The sequence below is a fragment of the Balaenoptera physalus genome (assembly GCF_965194825.1).
Source record: "Balaenoptera physalus genome assembly, chromosome: 6".
In the NCBI taxonomy this organism is placed as follows: Eukaryota; Metazoa; Chordata; class Mammalia; order Artiodactyla; family Balaenopteridae; genus Balaenoptera; species Balaenoptera physalus.
The window spans coordinates 7,814,941-7,838,414 of record NC_138885.1 but is presented as its reverse complement, the minus strand read 5'-3'; the positions used below and the strand labels follow the sequence as shown (position 1 = coordinate 7,838,414).

Genomic DNA, 23,474 nt, shown 5'->3' with positions numbered 1-23,474 from the left:
TGCCTGTCTTCTACGGACCAATCCTGCCTCGTGTGTCTTTTCCTGAACACCTTTTCGTTCATACCAGGAACAGAGCAGAAAAGCCCAGAGACGTCTTTCAGAATAAAGGAACCAGCCGTTAAAGATCAAGGGTACTAAACTGCTATTAGAAGAGGAATCCAGCCTCCCAGCCAAATCAACAATGTATCTGGGTGGTAGAAATAAGAGTTGATTCTCTCAGAGAAGCTCAAGCATCAGGAGCCGTGTGCACTGTGGCTCCCTACGAAGGTGATGGCCTTCGGGTGACCCAGAGGACCTACAGCTGTGGGTGCCTCCCATGGAACCCACCCGAGCTGAACAGGGAGGGGCCCGGCAGCACTGCAAACTGCTCAAGCTCCTCCACCGCTCTGGACCACCGTCCCGTCACCACTGCACACTAACGGGCAAGTCTTCCCGTCTCTCCGGTGCTCCCTGTGGACGGGCCCCATCTAATTCCTCTGGGCCTGCCACCAAGTGGAGCCCTGATGGAGGTTTGGCAAGACATAGCCCATGCCTATGACGAGGTGTAAGAACAAGGCGTACGATGAAGAGTGGTTAAACATCCCAGTGCTGTTTATTCAGGAGAACAGTAAGATAAATACACCTAAACATTACAGATTTTTATGTACAGGAATGACCACTCCCCAACAAGTTTGAAAAGCGGTCTGAAAAAGACAAAAAATGCAGTCCCCCCACTCCCACCTTCAAACCCTGGAACACCCAGGAAGACAGAGTCAAGCTCTTGATGCACTGTCTTCAACACAGCCAACAGGTATCGAGTCTAGACTGGTTTGGCCGATGCTATTGGAAAGAACACGGATGTGAAAAGAAAATGCTACGTTTAAAATCCCTTTCCAGTGCTGGTGCTAGGCACCCAAGCTTCACCTACGTGACCCTATGGGCGTCATTTCCTGAAGCGCTTGAAAAGCGGGTGCACGTGCTTATTGGAAGCCTTGCTCCGTGACGAGTGGTACTCCATGTACACTGTGTCGTCGGCCCCAGACATGGAGCTCATCGTGCCGAAGCGCCGAGACACCTGCAGGGCGACCCGGCGCACCGTTAGTTTACAAAGCGAAACACCCTCCGCCTATAACATTCATAATCATAATAAGATAAATTTGTAAGACTTATAAAAGTTTCATAGATTTTATTATTTTTAAAATAACATTTACTGACCACTTAGTATGTCTCAGGCATTGTTCTAAGCAGCTTATACTTATTTACGTGTCGTACCTCATCTAATCCTCACAACCATTATAATCCCCATCTTACAGAAGAGGAAACAGGCACAGAGAAATGAGGTATTTGTCCAAGATCACACAGCTCTTAAACAGATGGGACTTGAACCCAGGCAGTCAGCTTCAGATTCCCTGTACCTAGCCATACACCATCCTGCCTCTCTTAATGACAATTTCTAAACAGAATTTTAACAGTGAGGGCAGGAGTCGCTCAAAATCTCCTGAGACCCTACCATAAGGCTTTGAATCAACTGGAAATCCTTTCTAGGCCTGGGCCTGAATCTTGGCTCTGTGTCTCACTGCGTGGCCTTGGGCAAATACTGAATGTCTGCACCTCAATGAACTCATCTGTAAAATGGGGATAACCACATCTGCTTGACATGTGTGGTGTGAACAGAAATCACACAAGTCAAGGGTCTGACCCCAAGCCTGGGACACCACTTGCACCAGATTCCAAGCAAAGTACGCAGACAGGCACTGAAGCCACGCCTTGCACAGCCTCACCTTGGGTGACCCACTGTGAGGTGGAATTGACCAGACACCACCTTCAGACACAGAAACAGGAAGTTTCCCTGGGCTCCTGTGGAGAGCGCCCAGGAGGAGATCCAGCCCCCAACCCCCAGGTCTGGAGACAGAAAGGTCTCAGGCTGCGGGGAGGGCAGCACCTCCCTGGTGACACTGCTTCTTTCTTCCCTTGTTCCAGCCATCGCTCACCTTCCAGCTCTAACACCAACTTAGTTTCAAAAGCACCTGATGAAATGGTACTTCTCTCCTTGGAAGGGCTTGATAATAAGAATTCCTCATAATGATACTTTCATTAGTTATACCGTATTATATTTGCCTGGCACATAGTAGGCATTCAATAAGTATGTGCAGACTAACTGAAATGTTGTGTATTTTCAGAGAACTCTAAATTTTTCGAAGAATGTATGGAAACTACAATATGAGTTGATTCTCAGACCCATTTTACAGCCTGGAAGACTCAGTTTCATTACTGAGGAGGAAGCCAGGGATAAGGTGATGCGCCCAAGGCCAAAAAGGCAGGCCCCAGGTCCGTCACGCTCCTTCCAGTAGCCACCCTAGGCAGAGCCTGGGCTCCCACTTCCAAATACTAACAGATACTTACGCCAGACTGCTATGTGAACAGAGCAGGAGACCAGCCACACCCGCCGTGGGCTCAGACACATAAAACAAGATGACGCACAGAAAGGTTAGCAGGGGTGTTTCCGATTATTCTCTTCTCTACAGTCTCCTGTGTGTTCCAAGTTCTTGAGAAAATCACACAGGCACACGCACACAAAGGTCTGTGCGGGTGTCTGTGTGTCTAAGACACTGTCCTTCGGGAGAACTGGCATCTGGAGCCTCACCCACTCACTCACCTGGCTGGATCTGGAGCCAAACTCTCCCGCCACCACCTCCTCCTCGGCATCCAGGTCGGTGGCCGCCAGGACCTTCTGTAGGAGTTGCTGTTGCTCCTCTTTCGTTGAAAATGCCAACTCTTCCTCCTCCATGTTGGCCAGCTTTGTGATCACCTGCAGAGCAGAACCCTCTTGTTTTCTCTCCCTGGAGCCGATCCTGCCTTCTCCTGGGCTCACCTGGTCTGGTCACTTGCCCCTCAGGCCCAGGAGAGCAGGTGGCTAATAACGGAGAGCTCCTCTTCGGCAGTGCAGAGACCAGCCTCAGAGCCACTGTCAACAAGGAGCTTAACTAATGACTGCAAGGCAGGAGAGGTTCAGGACATTCTAGAAAACGCTGCTCCCAACACATGGCAGCTAAATGATCATTTACAGAAGATCAACGGGATCTCGGCAATCTTAAAACAACCATTCTGGTAGTTTTCCCACCTTGCACCAGGTAAACGAAGGACCAAAAACCGAAAGGCACAGCCGGCTGCCCTTCAAGAAGGCCTTCAACCTCCGGGCTTGGCACCCAGGGCTTCCAGCAGGAGGGGCACTTACAAATGATAGGATATTAAGAATGGATTTATAAGATTTTTTTCCAAAAGAGAAAGATAAAAGCATGGTGGAGGTTTGGTTTTCATTTCTTTGGAGATAACCTACTACAAGGCTTACCTATCCCTGCAGAAAGCATGGATTGATTACATACAGCAGGGGACCCCAACCCCCAGGCTGAGGACCCGTACTGGTCCGCGGCCTGTTAGGAACCGGGCCGCACAGCGGGAGGTGAGCGGCGGGAGAGCGAGCGAAGCTTCATCTGCCGCTCCCCATGGCGCGCATTACCGCCTGGACCATTTCCCCCCCCCGTCGCTCGCGTTACCCCCCTCCCCACCGGTCTGTGGAAAAACCGTCTTCCATGAAACCAGTCCCTGGTGCCAAAAAGGTTGGGGACCACTGAGTCATAAAGGGAACTTCCTTTCCTCTCTCTGTCTTTCTTCTCATAATTGTAATTAAAAGAAAATTCCTAGAAGGATCTGGCTGCGCCCTTCAGGTGGCCACAGATCTGGAGTACAGATACGGGACACTTCTGCCCTGGCCTGATCACCAGGGTCCTGATTCTGGGAACCCTAAGCTGGCTGCTCTCAGCAGGCAGCCCTGGAGGTGAGCAAGGCAAAGGCAGCTCCAACCAACACAGACAACCAGGTGCTCAGGTACCATGTTGTCGAGCTCACCCGTCAAAGAACCCAGAGCACTTCCTGATTCGCTGCTTCTCTGACCCTTACGACTCTCCCGGGAACCAGGAGGTATGGATGCTGTTATCAGCTCGAACGTTACACAGACGGATAAAAAGGTCGAAATGAAAATCCTTCGAAAAACTGTCCCAAGTGTCCTGAGCTGGAGTTCAGCATGAGAGGTCTGAAAAGTGTCACTGCCTCTGACTAAAAGGGGAGGGATCAGACAACCCTGTCCCTTTTCTAAGGCTAATAAAGGGAACTCTATTAGTTCTGCCCTAAACCAATTTGAAAAAGATACAGTCTAAAGTATCTGAAAAGGCAGCCTACAGCCTTTCACAAATCAAGAACCTGGGAACTTATATGTTCTAAGATATCCTTTTAATCCCCTGCTTCCAGCACCCTCCACCCACTACCACAAGTAAAAACCCTTTGGGACACTAAATCCTAACAAAAACTTAGTATTTGTCTCAATAGGAAAGAAAGCAAATGCCTTAGCCAATGAAAGTTCGCCAAAGCTTTAGAATTTCCCAAACTATTAAAATACCAGATTTACAGTACATGGATGGCTCTGATGTCTGTGAGGCCCACTGAGGCCCAGGCTTGCCAGATGACTAAGGGCAGACTCTCCCAGCTACCTGGAGGGGGCACCCCCTGAGAAAGTAACGCTGAGGGGCTCAGACTAACACAGTGATGGCCACAGTTCCTTCATCTCGAGTCCTACTAGGCTAGCACATTTTCCCACCAACATCTAATGTTTTCTTTGCAAGACAACTGTAAAAAGTTAACAAGCTGAGACTCCACAGGCCTCTTGCTTCAGGGGCCCCATTCTTTGACCATTCACTGTGAGAAGTTGGAAAGAGGAGGGATCCTGCACAATATTTTTCCTTCAAAGCTCCCCACAATTCATGCAAGGACAAAGGTACCCTAATGTCCCCTAATGTCCTGTGCCTGCCTGAGATCTGTCCCATGCTCATGCTGACAGCGGCCCCCCACTTCTCATGGAGGGCTGGGTACAAAAAAGCCTCGGTCCTACTCCGACCAGAGACCAAATGCTTACATACCTTAAAGCTATAACCTTGATCTACCAAGAACCTCTGCCGCTTGGTTGAGTAAGCCATTTCCTGTGTGTCCTGGGACACCAGCGAGTAGAAGAAGGCATTGTACTCCTCTGCAACCATCCCTGGGGGAGGGCACATAAAAGGACAATATTAGCTGTTAGAACGGCAGGAACTAAGGGTCCAGGGTTCAAAAGCAAGTACTGCAGTGGGAGAGCTCTGCAGTCAGAGGGGCCATTGCCCTGATTCTGCACGAGGACTTCATCAAAATTAAAAACTTTTGTGCTTCAAAGGACACCATCAAGAAAGTGAAAAGACAACCCACAGAATTGGGGAAAACATTTACAAAGCATATATCTGATAAGAGATTTGAATCTAGGGAATACAAAAAACTATTACAACTCAACAATGAAAAGACAAATAAACCAATTATAAAAAGGACAAAGGATCTGAATGGACAGTTCCCCAAAGAAGATATAAAAAGAAGATTCATGTGTCAATGAGCACATGAAAAAAGCTCAATATCATTAGTCATCAGGGAAATGCAAGTCAAAACCATGACAAAATACTAACTGGCACACACTAGGATGACTAGAATAAAAAAGATGATTACAGTTGTTGTCAAGGATGTGGAGAAACTGAAATGCTCATACACTGCTGGTGAGAATGGAAAATGGTACAACCACTTTGGAAACAGTCTGGCAGTTTATTAAAATGCTAAACATAAAGTTATTACACGACCCAAGCATTATTCTAAGAGCCAAAAAGTGGAAACAATCCAAATGTCCATAAATGAATTTTAAAAAGTGGTATGTCCAGGGACTTCCCTGGTGGCGCAGTGGTTAAGAATCCGCCTGCCAATGCAGGCGACACGGGTATGAGCCCTGGTCCGGGAAGATCCCACATGCCGCGGAGCAACTAAGCCCATGCACCACAACTACTGAGCCTGCGCTCTAGAGCATGAGAGCCACAGCTACTGAAGCCCACGCGCCCTAGAGTCCGTGCTCCACAACAGAAACCACCGCAATGAGAAGCCCGTGCACCGCAACGAAGAGTAGCCCCTGCTCGACACAACTAGAGAAAGCCCACGTGCAGCAACAAAGACCCAACGCAGCCAAAAAATAAATAAAATTTAAAAAATAATACTCAAAAAAAAAAGTGGTATATCTATACAGCGGACTATTATTCAGCAATAAAAAAGAATGAAGTACTAATACATGCTACAATATGGATAACCCTTTTGAAAACATTATGCTAAAACTACTAAAAAAAAAAAGGCTCAGAGAGAAAACCCAGTAATAGGAGAATTATCATAGTAACTAGGACAGAAAATATTGTAGCCTATAAAATCTGATCCTGCAGGAAAATCTGAATATTTTTGCTTCACAGTTCAAATGTCAGTAAGTTAAGTATCTGTGTACTGCCTCTGAATTCAATTGTTTCCTTGTCTTACAAGAGCTCAGAGATGCAAAGAAAAGGGCTAAGCATATTATATCAGATATTTTCCTTTTTCTCCCTTTGTTTTATTGAGATAAAACTGACATATAGTGCTACGTAAGTTTAAGGTACACAGCATAATGATTTCACTTACATATATTGTGAAATGATTACCTCAATAAGTTTAGTTCACATCCATCATTGTACTTTTTTTTTTAACATCTTTATTGGAGTATAATTGCTTTACAATGGTGTGTTAGTTTCTGCTTTAAAACAAAGTGAATCAGTTATCATCACTGTAGTTTTGATTTGCATTTCCCTAATAATTAGTGATGTTAAGCACCTTTTCATGTACCTGTTGGCTATTTGTACATCTTCTTTGGAAAACATGTCTATTCAGGTCCTTTGCCCAGTTTTTGATTGGATTATTTGGTTTTTTTGCTACTGAGTTGTATGAGGTCTTCATTTATTTTGGATATTAACCCCTTATCAGATATACGATTTGCAAATATCTTCTCCCATTCCATACATTGCCTTTTCATTCTGTTGACCATTCCTTTTGCTGCGAAGAAGCTTTTTAGTTTGATGTAGTCCACTTATTTTTTATTTTGTTGCTTAAGCTTTAGGTGTAATATCCAAAAAAAATACTGCCAAGACCCATGTCAAGGAGCATTTTTCCTTTGTTTTCCTTTAGAAGTTGTATGGTTTCCAGCCTACATTTAAGTCTTTAATCCATTTTGAGTCAATTTTTGCTAGTGGTGTAAGACAGGGGTAATTTCATTCTTCCGCATGTGGATATCCAATTTTCCCAGCACCGTTCATTAAAGAGACTATCTTTTCTCCGCTGGGTGTTCTTGGCTCTCTTGTCAAATACTGGTTGACCATATATGCATGGGTTTAATTTCTGGGCTCTGGATTGTGTTCCACTGGTCTATATGTCTGTTTTTATGCCGGTAACATACTCTTTTGATGATCACAGCTTTATTATATAACTTCACATCAGAAGTGTGATGCCTCCTGCTTTGTTCTTCTTTCTCAGAACTTGCTTTGGCTATCTGGGGTCTTTTGTGGTTCCACAAAAACTTTAGGATTGCTATTTTTACTTCTGTTAAAAATGCCACTGGACTCTTGAAAGGGATTGCATTCAATCTATAGATGGCTTTGGGTAGTACAGATATTTTAACAATATTAATTCTTCCATTCCATGAACAAAGGATACTTTCCATTTATCTTTTTACATTTCTTTCATCAATGTCTTATAGTTTTCGGTGTAGAGCTCTTTCACCTCCTTGGTTAAATTTATTCCTAAATATTTTATGGTGTTTTTTGTTGTTGTTGTTGTTGTTGTTTGTTTTTTTTGGCTGCATGGCATGTGGGACCTTAGTTCCCCGACCAGGGATTGAACCCGCGCCCCCTGCAGCTCGGAGTCCTAACCACTAGATTGCCAGGGAAGTCCCCAATATTTTATTGTTTTGGATACTACTGTAAATGGAATCATTTTAGTTCTTTTTTAGATAATTTGTCGTTAGCGTATAGAAACACTACTGATTTTTGTATGTTAATTTTGAATCCTGCAACTTTACCGAATTCATTGAATAGATCTAACAGTTTTTTGGTAAAGTCTTCAGGATTTTCTATGTATAAAATCATGTCACCTGCAAACAGAGAAAATTTTACTTCTTCTTTTCCAATTCTGATGCTTTTTTTAATCTTTTTCTTACCTAATTGCTTTGGTTAGGACTTCCAGTACAATGTTGGATAGGACTGGTGAGACTGGGCACCCTTGTCTTGTTCCTGATCTTAGAGGAAAAGCTTTCAAATCTTTCACTATTAAGTATGAGGTTAGCTGTAGGCTTGTCATATATGGCCTTTATTATGTTGAGGTACTTTCCTCCTATACCTAATTTGTTAAGAGTTTTTATCATGAACAGATGTTGAATTTTGTCAAATGCTTTTTCTGCATCCACTGAAATGATCATATGATTTTGTCTTTAATTCTATTAAAGTGATATATCACATTTATTGATTTGCATATGGTGAACCTCCTTTGCATCCCAGGTATAAATCCCACTTGATCATGGTGAATGATCCTTCTAATATGCTGCTGAATTTGGTTTGCTAGTATTTTATTAAGGATTTTTACAACTGTATTCATTGGATATTGGCCTGTCATTTTCTTTTCTGTAGTGAACTTTTCTGGCTTTGGTATCAGGGTAATACTGGCCTTGTAAAATGAGTCAAACAGTATTTAAAAAACGAAATTCCAATCAAATTCAAAGGGATTTTCAAATTAGCTTTGTTTGTGTGTGATGAGTAAGGAATAAGTAATGAATCACTTTCATATATGCTAGTCAGATTTATCCAGGAGTCTATTATATTGTTATGTACTCTCATTCCTCATTATTAACAGTCCTGCAAGGTAAGGATTGTCACTCCGACTTTGGATGAGAAACCAAAGCTCAGAGGGTCAAATTACTTGCCCAAGGTCACACAGTTGGTCTGGTGCCCAAGTCCACGTTTGCTATTTCCACTAACTTGCCCTGTCTCCATTTCAAACACAATTAGCTGTTTCCTAAACATACTCAAACGCAGTACAATTACAACACCTGCCCACTGATCCTGTCATTTTCAAACATCCTAGCAGTCCAAGTTCTTCCTAAGATTAGTGAATTCCTTGAGGACAGGGCCTGTGTCCTTGTTTTAGGACCTGCCTGGTCTGCTAAGAGGATGCCATCTCTTAGCAGAAACGTCAGTCTCTACTCTGCCCATGACTGGGTTCTGGGCTCCTTTACTGCAGTTAACAAGCAGAGGAAGCAGGACTCTTGCTTCCTCATTCACTGAGCTTGTGATGTCCCTGCTGTAAGCTGCCACTCAAGGGACCACTCTTCACAGGTTATGAGCAAGGTATCCACCTTGCGGCTGCCCAAGCTGCTCCTACCAAGCCCTCCCCTTACTCTTAACTCAAGGTTCAGGGGAGAGCTGCCGGCTCCTACACTTCCACTGGTGGTCTACGCTCTGCTTTCTCCCTTCTACATCTACACCATTACGCACTGCTTTCCTGGCTCCTCTATCTACCAACACAGACACTCAGCTCAGACTGTGACCTCCAGACAGCTGCCATGGAAAACACCCACATGCTCAGCCCCAGCACATGAGAAATAACAGTGGCCAAGGAGACCTTGGTCCTTGCTTTGGGACCCCCGTCCATCCCCTTCAGGGTCTACCTAGCCCAGGAGCACAGGCTCACCCGCACAAACAGACACCTGACGGAAGTGGTTTGGAAAGAGAGACTGCCTGGAGCAGAAGGTACCTTTTTTTGCTCGGAGCACTCGCCCCAGCCTCTGGGCCTCTTGCCGCCGGGAGCCACCATGAGATGAGATCTGAATGAGAACATTTGCTTCTGGCAGATCAAACGATGTGTCACCCACCTACAGAAATGAACCAGCTGTGAGACTGGGAAGGTTTTTATATATGAGTCAAAAGGGAAAAAAAACGTCAACTGGCGTCAAATTTAAATAAGCTCTGTAGGTAATTCAGAAAAATAATCACTGTCCTCTTCAGTCTGTACCAGGGTCCTTCAGATGCACGCAGGCCTCTAAGAACCTAGTATGTTCTCCTGAGAGCTGTCCTATAGAAGCTGTCACGACCTGACTCCTAACCATCTGTCTCAGCAACAGTCCCGGTGTGGCTGCTAGGGACGCAGAGACAAGAGGGCCCTATCAACAGACTCTCTGTGAGTGATTCTTCTTATTTTTTGCTGCAGAAATAGGTCTGCACAAAACCATCCACAATCTTAACTGGAGGCTATTGAGGCCAACGGCAAAGGTCGGACACGTGACCTGGGAGGGGGCACTGCCTGCACTGGGCTGGATTCTGACTCTGGGGAGCTGCCTTAGCTTGGGGAGGGGGTGGGGGAGGGGACCCAACCATCAGGGTTCCCAGACACAGAAATAAAAGCTTGATCCATCCATGATCACTTTGTAGGTAAATCTCGTTTCTTTTGGGCTTTGGGTCTGTTCTGACCTGAATGACTATTCTAAACTGTTGGGCCACCACTTCTACCTGCAAATTAAAACTGTCACCAAGCTGGGCCTACATGATTTTGCACTGTGTTTATATTCACCACCCACCTCCAAGGCATACCAGGAGCCAGGACAAAAGCTGCCCACGACCCACAGGAATCTCCAATGCCACAAAGAGAACCTTATGCAAATGCCCACCTTTGCCATAGTAGGTAATGAACTTTTCCCCCTTGTATAAAGAAAATACAACTCAAAGTTCCTGTATCCCAAAAAGAGGTAGGAGAAACTTAAGTCAAGCAAAAGGACTTGCTAGATTATATACTCCTTGAGTTAGGAATATAGATTATATACCTTAAAACTCTACATCTGCTTCTTCCACTACCTGACAGGCAACATTCCTCTGCCCCCAGACACTGGACACGTGGGAATGAAAACTGACACGTGATGTTCCTTCAACAAACACCAATTCACTGCCCAGAAATCATCCAGTGTCCCCCAGGCCCGGGGGCTGCTGCATGCCACACTGACCTTGGATATGAAGATGGTGTTGATTTTGGGGTTATGCTTGAAATTCTGGAGAATCTGCATCCTTTCTCCCTGTGATGTAGGACCATAGATATAGGGTCTAGAGAAGAACAAAGCTGTGTTAGGAAGACTACAGAATCAATCTTCAATTATCCTGAAAGCATGTCAGAGGGAAAGGGAGATCTTGCAAGGTTCCTCTCTTCCAGGAAGCCCTCTGTCATGCAGAAACATCAGGAAGAGAGCCATAAAAGTGAAAGGCTACGGACCCTCCCCACCGCCTTTCCAAAACACACACACCCCACCCTTTCCCCTCTGAGCCAAGATGCAGGTCACTACTCTCTTCAAGATTCCCTCCTTTACTTTTTTGTTTTTGGCCTGTGCTCCTTCCTGCCTCAGTATCTCTCACTCTAAGCTTAGTGTCTATACAAGGAGAATTCCCTAGATTTCACGAAGCTCAATGGGAGCGGCAAAGAAAACATTGCTATTTGCAAACAAAAGTTTAGAAGGAACTGTTTCCTAATCAAACAAGCATTCTCCAAGAAAGGAGAAAAGAGCCCCTTCCAGACTTTTCCCCATGGACCCCCTATAACACTAAGTTCAAAACATTTCTCTTGAGTTTCCAGCTCTGTGCCAAAGAATACAACCCTATCTGACAACCTCATTGGTTATCACCTCTTGGCACCTGGCAAAGCCATTCCTCTGCTTTTCTCGTAATGATGTGGTTTTGTAGCTTCCGAAGGGTCAGCAACAACAGTGATGGTGACGGTGACGACAAGGACAATGAGGACAGCTACCAGGTATGCAGGGCCCACCCACACCAAACATGCAGCTGGGTTCTACCCTGGGGAAAAAACATCCATGCCTGCCAATATTCCTCACAACTGTAAAAGGTAGCTTTCGTGTTCCCAATTTACACACGAGGAACTGAGGGTCAGGAGCCTGAGGAGGCTGAACCCAAGTGGCTGTTCCACCACTGAGGCCCACGAGCTATGCCCGGGCAGTGCCCATGGAAGGCTCAGGAAGCACGACTTTTGATACTTCACACGTGCTTCCCAACACTGTGCTACAAACTGGGTACAGGTGTACCCGTGAGAGCAGCCCCCTTGCCTGCGGGGAAGCTGGGCAGGGCCTGGGACAGCTGGATGCTTCCCTAACCACGGCAAGCCTGGCCTGTGAGAGTGTTCGGGGCACCACACAAATCTTATGATTTTCTGTATGTGTCATGCCGTGAAAAAGGTCGGGAAACTGCACTCTTCAGAACAGCCTGTCTCTTGATACCCAGGTTTTCAGGTGGTTCTTTTTCTCCTCGCTCGTCATCAGGAAACACGACACATACAGTGGTGAGTCCTCAGTTTCTGAAGGTTCTCTCATACAGGAAATGAAACAGAAGGGTAACCATCCTTCGGAAAGAGGACCTAACATTTGCTGAACACCTACTAGATGCAGGAATCCTCTGAGGTACGTGGTGGTAACTCCATGTGACAGTGCAGCAAAAGGAGGTTCAGAGAGGTAAAGAACTTTCCCTAGGTCACACAGCTAATAAGAGGAGGAGCGGGAGTCAAATCCAGTGTGTCTGACTCCAAAGTTCATGTTCCACCCACTACCTCACACTATCAAACAACCCAAAGAGTCTCTCCTGCAAAGTACTTTAGTGACACCTATTCCTTTCTCAGTAAGGTCGAAACAAACCAGAAACTCAGACTCCCTGCCACACACCAGTCCCAAGTTACAGAATGGAGCATAGCCCAGGATCCAAAGGACCACTGTACAGCAAGAAAGTGAGACAGACAACAACACTTCATACACTTAAAGGCCAGAAATAAAAGGAAAAAAAAAGATAATAAGTAAAAGTTGTAATTACGATTCTAGTACCCATGAGAGAGCCACAACCTGCTGCCCTTCACCATGCCAGATTGGTTCAGATTTGACAGTGCCAGGCAAATAAATGAATGTCCGTCTTGAGGGAGGCTCCAGGAAGAGTCAAGATGGAGTACTGGAATGGGGGCGGGGATAGGAGGGAGGATGGCTCTTAAATCAGACACAGTAAATATATGCACTGTCTTGATGCCCCTCTCAAACAGACGCTAATGCGACAGTAGTAAAGGATTAAAAAGACACAAACCCACAAGGGCAAAGAGAACAGAAGTAACAGCAGAATAGTGAAAGCAGAACTGTGGAGGTGAAAAGCAGATGGATATAGGCATGGAAACTAAACTAGTAGACCAGAAAAAGCAGAAGCCCAAGCCAGCAGGAGGGAAAAACCAATACAAAACAAGCCAATTTTCTACACAGAACACAGAAGGGTTCAGGATCTAATCACCAGTTGCCTTGGAAGGTGGGTGGTAGGGTAGGATTACAGACAGAAGGACTGACAGAGTACATGCATAAGGAAAAGTGTCAGACCCCAACCCTGAGAGCCAGGCATGCCTCCTCCCACCTGGCAGAGAACTGGAAGTTTACTTTCTAGATTCTGAACAGGAAGGTCTACACTTAGGGACCTCAGGCAGAGCTGAGGGCAAAGCAAGATTGAAAGTGAAGAACGACGGGGATTCCCTTTTCCCTCCCCCACCACAGGCTGGTATCTAGGAGACCAGAAGATTCCTCTCTGGAGAAACTTTCCAGCACAAGAGAAAAGACCCAGAGATACTGGAATCTGGCAATCTCTTGACAAACTAGCCAGGTCCCTGCATGATCGTGCTGTGGAGAGGTCCACAGGTCAGCAAACCCACTAAGCTATACACAAAGGCCAATCAGCTTGTTAGCGGCTGACCGTCAAATAAGAAACTAGAGCCAAAGACTACCAAAAATCAGAAGAAGGTCTCTAAAGATAGAGCTGAAACAATCAAAACACTTGAAGAAAAGAGAGACAGTGTAGGGAATAGAAGAAAGCTTCAAAAGCTTTAACAGCCTCAGAGACGACACTGTACTTACTCAAAAAACAAGAACAGCTGGTGATAAAGAACTCTTGGAAATTAACAAAAGCTTCAATAGTGTTGGAAGACAAAGGGATAAAAAATGGGAGAAAATGGGAGTTCACTGGAAGTCCAGTGGTTGGGACTTGGCACTTTCACTGCCATGGCCCGGGTTCAATCCCAATCCCGCAAGCTGTGCAGCACAGCCAAAAAAAAAGGAGAAAAAAGAAAAGAAAATTGGAGAAGCTGTCCAGAAGATCTAACATCTGACCGGCAGGAATTCAAAAAAGAGAGAGAAGAAAAAATGGAGAAGATGAGTAACAAAGAAAAAACAAAGAAATTCTCGGAATTGAAGGACACGAGTTTCCAGACTCAGAGGGTCTACTGAGTGTCCATCACAATGAAAGAAAAAAAGATCACACTAGTCATATTGTTTTGAAATTTCCAAAAATGAAAAAACAGATTCTAAATTCCTGAGAGAAGGAGCACAGGACCACCAGAACAGATCATCAGACTTGCAAGCAGCCGCACTGGAAGCCCCGGGAAAAGGGCCCTGCCTTTGACATTCTGAGGCCCAGCCAAACTACTGATCAAGTGTGAGACTGAATAATGACATCTGCAAGCGCATTCTTAAAAACTTTTCCTCTACGTACCTTCTCTCAGAAATCTACTAAACGATACACTCCATCAAAACGAGTGACCAAGAAAGAGGAGACTTGAGATTCGGCAACAGGGGCTCCAATACGGGGAAAAGGCACAAGGAATTCACAGGATGATGTCAGAGGGACAGTTAGGCAGCATCTCTAAAGACAACAGACAGCAAGCAGACCAACGCAGAGCAGGAGGATACAGTGCTGGTTGAGGCTGGTGGAGGGTGAAGGACTGGAAGGGATCCACCAGGGAAAGAAAGTGAAAAGAACTCGAGAGATGACCTGATGGATCTGACCCTTTTGACAAGGAGTTTATGACTGCATGAAGAGTCCGAAAAAGAGTAGTTAGTAATTATATAGAAAACCAAGAGAAAGTAATGACAAGGCAATTATTAACTTCAGGAAAAACAAATGTTAACACAAAGGAAAATGTAAGCATGGTACACTATCTGCCTTGGCTTGAACAATACTTACACAGCCACAATTATGTAACGCTGAATACTAACTTAACCCCAAATACACTGGGAGGATGGAATGGGGGGAGGGGATGGAGCGGCATATGTAAGAGAGCTAAATCCACAACTCCCATGGCAGGAAATTAATAAGCAATTTCTACAATTAATAATCAAGAAATTACTATATAAATTATTACTTAGAAATATGAAGGTAAATAGAAAAGAGAGTTGAAAGTGGCTGTCTTTGGGGAAGAGAAACTGTGAGTAGGAAGATAGGTGCAAGGAACTGCTGGTTTTTGTAAGTCTGTTACTTTGATAAAAAGTAAAATCTTTCCTACATTATAAAAAGGTATGGACCAAAACCTTCAAGATGGTGGAGGAGTAAGACGTGGAGATCACCTTCCTCCCCACAAATACATCAGAAATACATCTATATGTGGAACAACTCCTACAGAACACCTACTGAACGCTGGCAGAAGACCTCAGACTTCCCCAAAGGCAAGAAACTCCTCACGTACCTGGGTAGGGCAAAAGAAAAAAGAAAAAACAGAGACAAAAGAATAAGGACAGGACCTGCACCAGTGGGAGGGAGCTGTGAAGGAGGAAAAGTTTCCACACACTAGGAAGCCCCTTCACTGATGGAGACGGGGGTGGGCGGGGGGGAAGCTTCGGAGCCACGGAGGAGAGCGCAGCCACAGGGGTGCAGAGGGCAAAGCAGAGATTTTCCTGCACAGAGGATCGGTGCCGACCAGCACTCACCAGCCTGAGAGGCTTGTCTGCTCACCCGCCGGGGCGGGTGGGTGCTGGGAGCTGAGGCTCGGGCTTCGGAGGTCAGACCCCAGGGAGAGGACTGGGGTTGGCTGCGTGAACACAGCCTGAAGGGGGCTAGTGAACCACAGCTAGCCGGGAGAGAATCCGGGAGAAAGTCTGGACCTGCCGAAGAGGCAAGAGACCAATGTTTCGGGGTGCACAAGGAGAGGGGATTCAGAGAACCGCCTAAACGAGCTCCAGAGATGGGTGTGAGCCGCAGATATCAGTGTGGACACCAGAGACGGGCATGAAACGCTAAGGCTGCTGCTGCCGCCACCAAGAAGCCTGTGTACAAGCACAGGTCACTCTCCACACCGCCCGTCCCGGTAGCCGGTGCAGCCCGCCACTGCCAGGCTCCCGTGATCCAGGGACAACTTCCCCGGGAGAACACACGGTGCGCCTCAGGCTGGTGCAACGTTACACTGGCCTCTGCCACCGCAGGCTCGGCCCGCATCCGTACCCCTCCCTCCCTCTGGCCTGAGTGAGCCAGAGCCCCCGAAGCAGCTGCTCCTTTAACCCCGTCCCGTCTGAGAGAAGAACAGACGCCCTCAGACGACCTACACGCAGAGGCGGGGCCAAATCCAAAGCTGAACCCCGGGAGCTGTGCGAACAAAGAAGAGAAAGGGAAATCTCTCCCAGCAGCCTCAGGAGCAGCGGATTAAATCTCCACAATCAACTTGATGTAAACTGCATCTCCGGAATACCTGATTAGACAACGAATCATCCCAAAATTGAGGCGGTGGACTTTGTGTGATTTTCTGTATAGCTTTGCTTTTACCATATTTCCTAGGGTTCTGTCAATGTTTTTTTTTTAATAGTTTTTAGCGTTTGCTATCATTGGTGGATTTGTTTTTTGGTTAGGTTGCTCCCTTCTTTCTTTCTTCCTTTTTTTATTACTTTTTAATTTTTTCTTATTTTTAACAATTTTTTTTTTTTACTTTTTAATAACTTTCTTTTCTTTTTTTCTTTCTTTCTTTTTTTCTCCCTTTTCTTATGAGCTGTGTGGCTGACAGGGTCTTGGTGCTCGGCCGGGTGTCAGGCCTGTGCCTCTGCGGTGGGAGAGCCAAGTTCAGGACATTGGTCTACCAGAGACCTCCCGAATCCATGTAATATCAAACAGTGAAAGCTCTCCCAGAGATCTCCAACTCAACGCCAAAACCCAGCTCCACTCGACAACCAGCAAGCTACAGTGCTGGACACCCTATGCCAAACAACTAGCAAGACAGGAACACAACCCCATCCATTAGCAGAGAGGCTGCCTAAAATCATAAGGCCACAGACACCACAAAACACACCACCAGACGCGGTCCTGCCCACCAGACAAACAAGATCCAGCCTTACCCACCAGAACACAGGCACCAGTCCCCTCCACCAGGAAGCATACACAACCCACTGAACCAACCTTAGCCACTGGGGGCAGACACCAAAAGCAACGGGAACTACAAACCTGCAGCCTGTGAAAAGGAGACCCCGAACACAGTAAGTTAAGCAAAATGAGAAGACAAAGAAACACACAGCAGATGAAGGAGCAAGGTAAAAACCCACCAGACCAAACAAATAAAGAGGAAATAGGCACGCTACCTGAGAAAGAATTCAGAGTAATGATAGTAAAGATGATCCAAAATCTTGGAAATAGAATGGAGAAAATATAAGAAACGTTTAACAAGGACTTAGAAGAACTAAAGAGCAAACAAACAATGATGAACAACACAATAAATGAAATTAAAAATTCTCTGGAAGGAATCAATAGCAGAATAACTGAGGCAGAAGAACGGATAAGTGACCTGGAAGATAAAATAGTGGAAATAACTACCGCAGAGCAGAATAAAGAAAACAGAACGAAAAGAATTGAGGACAGTCTCAGAGACCTCTGGGACAACATTAAATGCACCAACATTTGAATTATAGGGGTCCCAGAAGAGGAAGAGAAAAAGAAAGGGACTGAGAAAATATTTGAAGAGATTATAGTTGTAAACTTCCCTAATATGGGAAAGGAAACTGTCATTCAAGTCCAGGAAGCGCAGAAAGTCCCATACAGGATAAATCCAAGGAGAAATATGCCAAGACACATATCAAACTATCAAAAATTAAATACAAAGAAAAAATATTAAAAGCAGCAAGGGAAAAACAAAAAATAACATACGAGGGAATCCCCATAAGGTTAACAGCTGATCTTTCAGCAGAAACGTTGCAAGCCAGAAGGGAGCGGCAGAACATATTTAAAGTGATGAAAGGGAAAAACCTACAACCAAGATTACTCTACCCAGCAAGGATCTCATTCAGATTCGAAGGAGAAATTAAAACCTTTGAAGACAAGCAAAAGCTAAGAGAATTCAGCAACACCAAACCAGCTTTACAAAAAATGCTAAAGGAACTTCTCGAGGCAGGAAACACAAGAGAAGGAATAGACCTACTATAACAAACCCAAAGCAATTAAGAAAATGGGAATAGGAACATACATATCGATAAATGTAAATGGATTAAATGCACCAACCAAAAGACATAGACTGGCTGAAGGGATACAAAAACAAGACCTGTATATATGCTGTCTACAAGAGACCCACTTCAGACCTAGGGACACATACAGACTGAAAGTGAGGGGATGGAAAAAGATATTCCATTCAAATGGAAATCAAAAGAAAGCTGGAGCAGCAATTCTCATATCAGACAAAATAGACTTTAAAGACTACTACAAGAGACAAAGAAGGACACTACAGAATGATCAAGGGATCAATCCAAGAAGAAGATATAACAATTGTAAGTATTTATGCACCCAACATAGAAGCACCTCATTACATAAGGCAAATGCTAATGACCATAAAAGGGGAAATGAACACAATCACAGTAGGGGACGTTAACACCCCACTTTCACCAATGAACAGATCATCCAAAATGAAAATAAATAAGGAAACACAAGCTTTAAATGATACATTAAACAAGATGGACTTAATTGATATTTATAGGACATTCCATCCAAAAACAACAGAATACACTTTCTTCTCAAGTGCTCATGGAACATTCTCCAGGATAGATCACATCTTGGGTCACAAATCAAGCCTTGGTAAATTTAAGAAAACTGAAATCATATCAAGTATCTTTTCCAACCACAACGCTATGAGACTAGATATCAATTACAGGAAAAAAATCTTTAAAAAATACAAACACATAGAGGCTAAACAATACACCACTACATAACCAAGAGATCACTGAACGAATCAAAGAGGAAATCAGAAAATACCTAGAAACAAATGCCAATGAAAACACGACGACCCAAAACCTATGGGATGCAGCAAAAGCAGTTCTAAGAGGGAAGTTTATAGCAATACCATCCTACCTCAAGAAACATCTCAAATAAACAACCTAACATTACACCTAAAGCAATTAGAGAAAGAAGAACAAAAAAACCCCAATGTTAGCAGAAGGAAAAAAAATCATAAAGCTCAGACCATAAATAAATGAGAAAGAAATGAAGGAAACAATAGCAAAGATCAGTAAAACTAAATCTGGTTCTTTGAGAAGATAAACAAAATTGATAAACCATTAGCCAGACTCATCCAGAAGAAAAGGAAGAAGACTCAAATCAACAGAATTAGAAATGAAAAAGGAGAAGTAACAACTGACACTGCAGAAATACAAAGGATCATGAGAGATTACTATAAGCAACTATACGTCAATAAAATGGACAACCTGGAAGAAATGGACAAATTCTTAGAAAAGCAAAATCTTCCAAGACTGAACCAGGAAGAAATAGAAAATATAAACAGACCAATCACAAGCACTGAAATTGAAACTGTGATTAAAAATCTTCCAACAAACAAAAGCCCAGGACCAGATGGCTTCACAGGCGAATTCTATCAAACATTCAGAGAAGAGCTAACACCTATCCTTCTCAAACTCTTCCAAAATATTGCAGAGGGAGGAACACTCCCAAACTCATTCGACAAGGCCACCATCACCCTGATACCAAAACCAGACAAAGATGTCACAAAGAAAGAAAACTACAGGCCAATATCACTGATGAACATAGATGCAAAAATCCTCAACAAAATACTAGCAAACAGAATCCAACAGCACACTAAAAGGATCATACACCATGATCAAGTGGGGTTTATCCCAGGAATGCAAGGATTTTTCAATATATGCAAATCAATCAATGTGATACACCATATCAACAAACTGAAGGATAAAAACCATTTGATCATCTCAATAGATGCAGAAAAAAATTTTGACAAAATTCAACACCCATTTATGATAAAAACCCTCCAGAAAGCAGGCATATAGGGAACTTACCTCAACATAATAAAGGCCATATATGACAAACCCAAAGCCAACATCATTCTCAATGGTGAAAAACTGAAACCATTTCCTCTACGATCAGGAGGAAGACAAGCTTGTCCCCTCTCATCTCTATTATTCAACATAGTTCTGGAAGTTTTAGCCAGAGCAATCAGAGAAGAAAAAGAAATAAAAGGAATCCAAGGTGGAAAACAAGAAGTAAAGCTGTCACTGTTTGCAGATGACATGATACTATACATAGAGAATCCTAAAGATGCTACCAGAAAACTACTAGAGCTAATCAGTGAATTTGGTAAAGTAGCAGGGTACAAAATTAATGCACAGAAATCTCTTGCATTCCTATACACTAATGATGAAAAATCTGAAAGAGAAATTAAGGAAACACTCCCATTTACCATTACAACAAAAAGAATAAAATACCTAAGAATAACCTACCTAAGTAGACAAAACACCTGTATGCAGAAAACTATAAGACACTGATGAAAGAAATTAAAGATGATACAAACAGACGGAGAGATATACCATGTTCTTGGATTGGAAGAATCAACATTGTGATAATGACTATACTACCCAAAACAATCTACAGATTCAATACAATCCCTATCAAACTACCAATGGCATTTTTCACAGAACTAGAACAAAAAATTGCACAATTTGTATGGAAACACAAAAGACCCCGAATAGCCAAAGCAATCTTGAGAAAGAAAAACGGAGCTGGAGGAATCAGACTCCCTGACTTCAGACTATACTACAAAGCTACAGTAATCAAGACAGTATGGTACTGGCACAAAAACAGAAATTTAGATCAATTGAACAGGATAGAAAGCCCAGAGATAAACCCAGGCACATATATTCACCTTATCTTTGATAAAGGAGGCAAGAATATACAATGGAGAAAGGACAATCTCTTCAATAAGTGGTGCTGGGAAAACTGGACAGCTACATTTAAAGAATGAAATTAGAACACTCCCTAACACCATATACAAAAATAAACTCACATTTAGGATTAAAGACCTAAATGTAAGGCCAGACACTATAAAACTCTTAGAGGAAAACATAGGCAGAACATTCTATGACCTAAATCACAGCAAGATCCTTTTTTGACCCACCTCCTAGAGAAATGGAAATAAAAACAAAAATAAACAAATGGGACCCAATGAAACTTAAAAGCTTTCACACAGCAAAGGAAAATTAAACAGGACGAAAAGAGAACCCTCAGAATGGGAGAAAATATTTGCAAATAAAGCAACTGACAAAGGATTAAGCTCCAAAATTTACAAGCAGCTCATGCAGCTCAATATCAAAAAATCAAACAACCCAATCCAAAAATGGGCAGAAGACCTAAATAGACATTTCTCCAAAGAAGATATACAGATTGCCAACAAACACATGAAAGGATGCTCAACATCACTAATCATTAGAGAAATGCAAATCAAAAGTACAATGAGGTATCACCTCACACCAGTCAGAATGGCCATCATCAAAAAATCTACAAACAATAAATGCTGGAGAGGGTGTGGAGAAAAGGGAACCCTCTTGCACTATTGATGGGAATGTAAATTGATACAGCCACTATGGAGAACAGTATGGAGGTTCCTTAAAAAACTAAAAATAGAACTACCATACGACCCAGCAATCCCACTACTGGGCATATACCCTAAGAAAACCATAAGTCAAAAAGAGTCATGTACCATGATGTTCACTGCAGCTCTACTTACAACAGTCAGGACATGGAAGCAACCTAAGTGTCCATCGACAGATGAATGGATAAAGAAGATGTGGCACACATATACAATGGAATATTACTCAGCCATATAAAGAAACGAAATTGAGTTATTTGTAGTGAGGTGGATGGACCTAGAATCTGTCATACAGAGTGAAGTAAGTCAGAAAGAGAAAAACAAATACTGTATGCTAACACATATATATGGAATCTAAAAAAAATGGTTCTGAAGAACCTAGGGGGAGGACAGGAAGAAAGACGCAGACCTACTAGAGAATGGACTTGAGGATATGGGGAGGGGAAGGGTAAGGTGGTACGAAGTGAGAGCGCGTCATGGACATATATACACTACCAAATGTAAAATAGCTAGCTAGTGGGAAGCAGCCGCATAGCACAGGGAGATCAGCTCAGTGCTTTGTGACCACCTAGAGGGGTGGGATAGGGAGGGTGGGAGGGAGACGCAAGAGGAGGAGATATGGGGATATATGTATATGTATAGCTGATTCACTTTGTTATACAGCAGAAACTAACACACCATTGTAAAGCAATTATACTCCAATAAAGATGCTTAAAAAAAAAAAGGTATGATTTTAGGAATTTCAGCAACTTAATCCTTCTGTGTCTCAGTTTTCTCATCTGTAAGATGAGGATAGTACAATGACCTCATATGGCTGAGGTGGTGATTAAGTCACAGCTTGTGAAGAGAAACTGCTCCGTATCCATCCTTCCCTCTGCATCCCTCCCCCTCATAACGAATGAAGGCTTATCTTCTCAGAGGACCTTGCCTTCTCTCCACTCGCAGCACCTGAAGCCCCGCATCACTGTGCACAGAAGCACCGGCCTCTTCCTCCTTACTTGGCAGGAAATTTTCAACAGCCAGGTTTTAAACACAGTATCTGGGTGGGGCTGTAGGCTTAGGAGGACCCTGTTTGGTGTTTCCTAAGAAGCTCTTTCTAGACGCTGGGCCACACCTGGGATGCTGTCCCAGTCTGCCTTGCCTTCCTGGCCCCTGACCAAATACAGTCTGATGTCATCTCTGGCCAGAGTACCCACTCAGCCTGAAACTGCAGACACCAACCCGTGCCCACCCTTGGAGCCCAGCTCCAAATCAGCACAACTCTAGCCCATGCTCCCTCAGCTCAGAGCGACCAGGCCCCCTTTCCCATACACTCTAACCAATGATTCTGACCACCTGCTCCTCTGTCTCACCTGGTCCCTGGGACCACAGAACTAGATACTAAGAAGTTCCTGAGAGCTTCGAGAAAAAAACAGGCACCTTCTATACTCTCACACGGGGAAGTTAAACTGGCTTTGGAGGCTACTCTAACTTTCCAGTTCTTACTTGTTCAGTCGAATGGCATATTCCTTCAGAGCAAACACGTTGTCAGCAAAAACAATAATCTTGTCATTCCTCCTTTCATGAAACTTGATCAGAAACTGGCAAGCTCTGAATTTGTTGGGGTTCATGGTGTACAGCAAGATTCGTTTCTTGGTTTTGATTGCCACATACTCCCGGTAAAACTCAGGAGACATCGGGCACCACACCTGTGATACAATAAGAATCAGGGGTCAGTATGCAAGTTTAAGCATCATACAACTGGGAACTTTAGCAAATTAGCTTTAAAAAAATCAAGACGAAACCAATGGTATGTGAATTATATCTCAATAATATTGTAAACACACACCGCAAAACAAAACCTA

At 43.9% G+C, this 23,474-nt stretch overlaps 1 protein-coding gene across 2 annotated transcripts in view; it reads right to left on the bottom strand.

Moving 5' to 3' along the window:
• Positions 1–573: 573 nt before the first annotated feature.
• The window catches only part of ERCC3 (ERCC excision repair 3, TFIIH core complex helicase subunit), a 37,522-nt gene continuing 14,621 nt past the window's right edge, over positions 574–23,474 (bottom strand). The window contains exons 10-15 of one of the 2 annotated variants that reach the window (XM_082465833.1): positions 23,116–23,318; positions 10,931–11,027; positions 9,691–9,808; positions 4,950–5,068; positions 2,636–2,788; positions 574–1,054 (exon numbers count right to left, since the gene is read on the bottom strand). In XM_082465833.1, coding sequence (XP_082321959.1) covers positions 923–1,054; positions 2,636–2,788; positions 4,950–5,068; positions 9,691–9,808; positions 10,931–11,027; positions 23,116–23,318 — 822 coding nt within the window. In that variant the 3' untranslated portion in view covers positions 574–922. The remainder of the gene's footprint in view (positions 1,055–2,635; positions 2,789–4,949; positions 5,069–9,690; positions 9,809–10,930; positions 11,028–23,115; positions 23,319–23,474) is intronic. The other variant, XM_082465834.1, reaches the window with a different exon arrangement.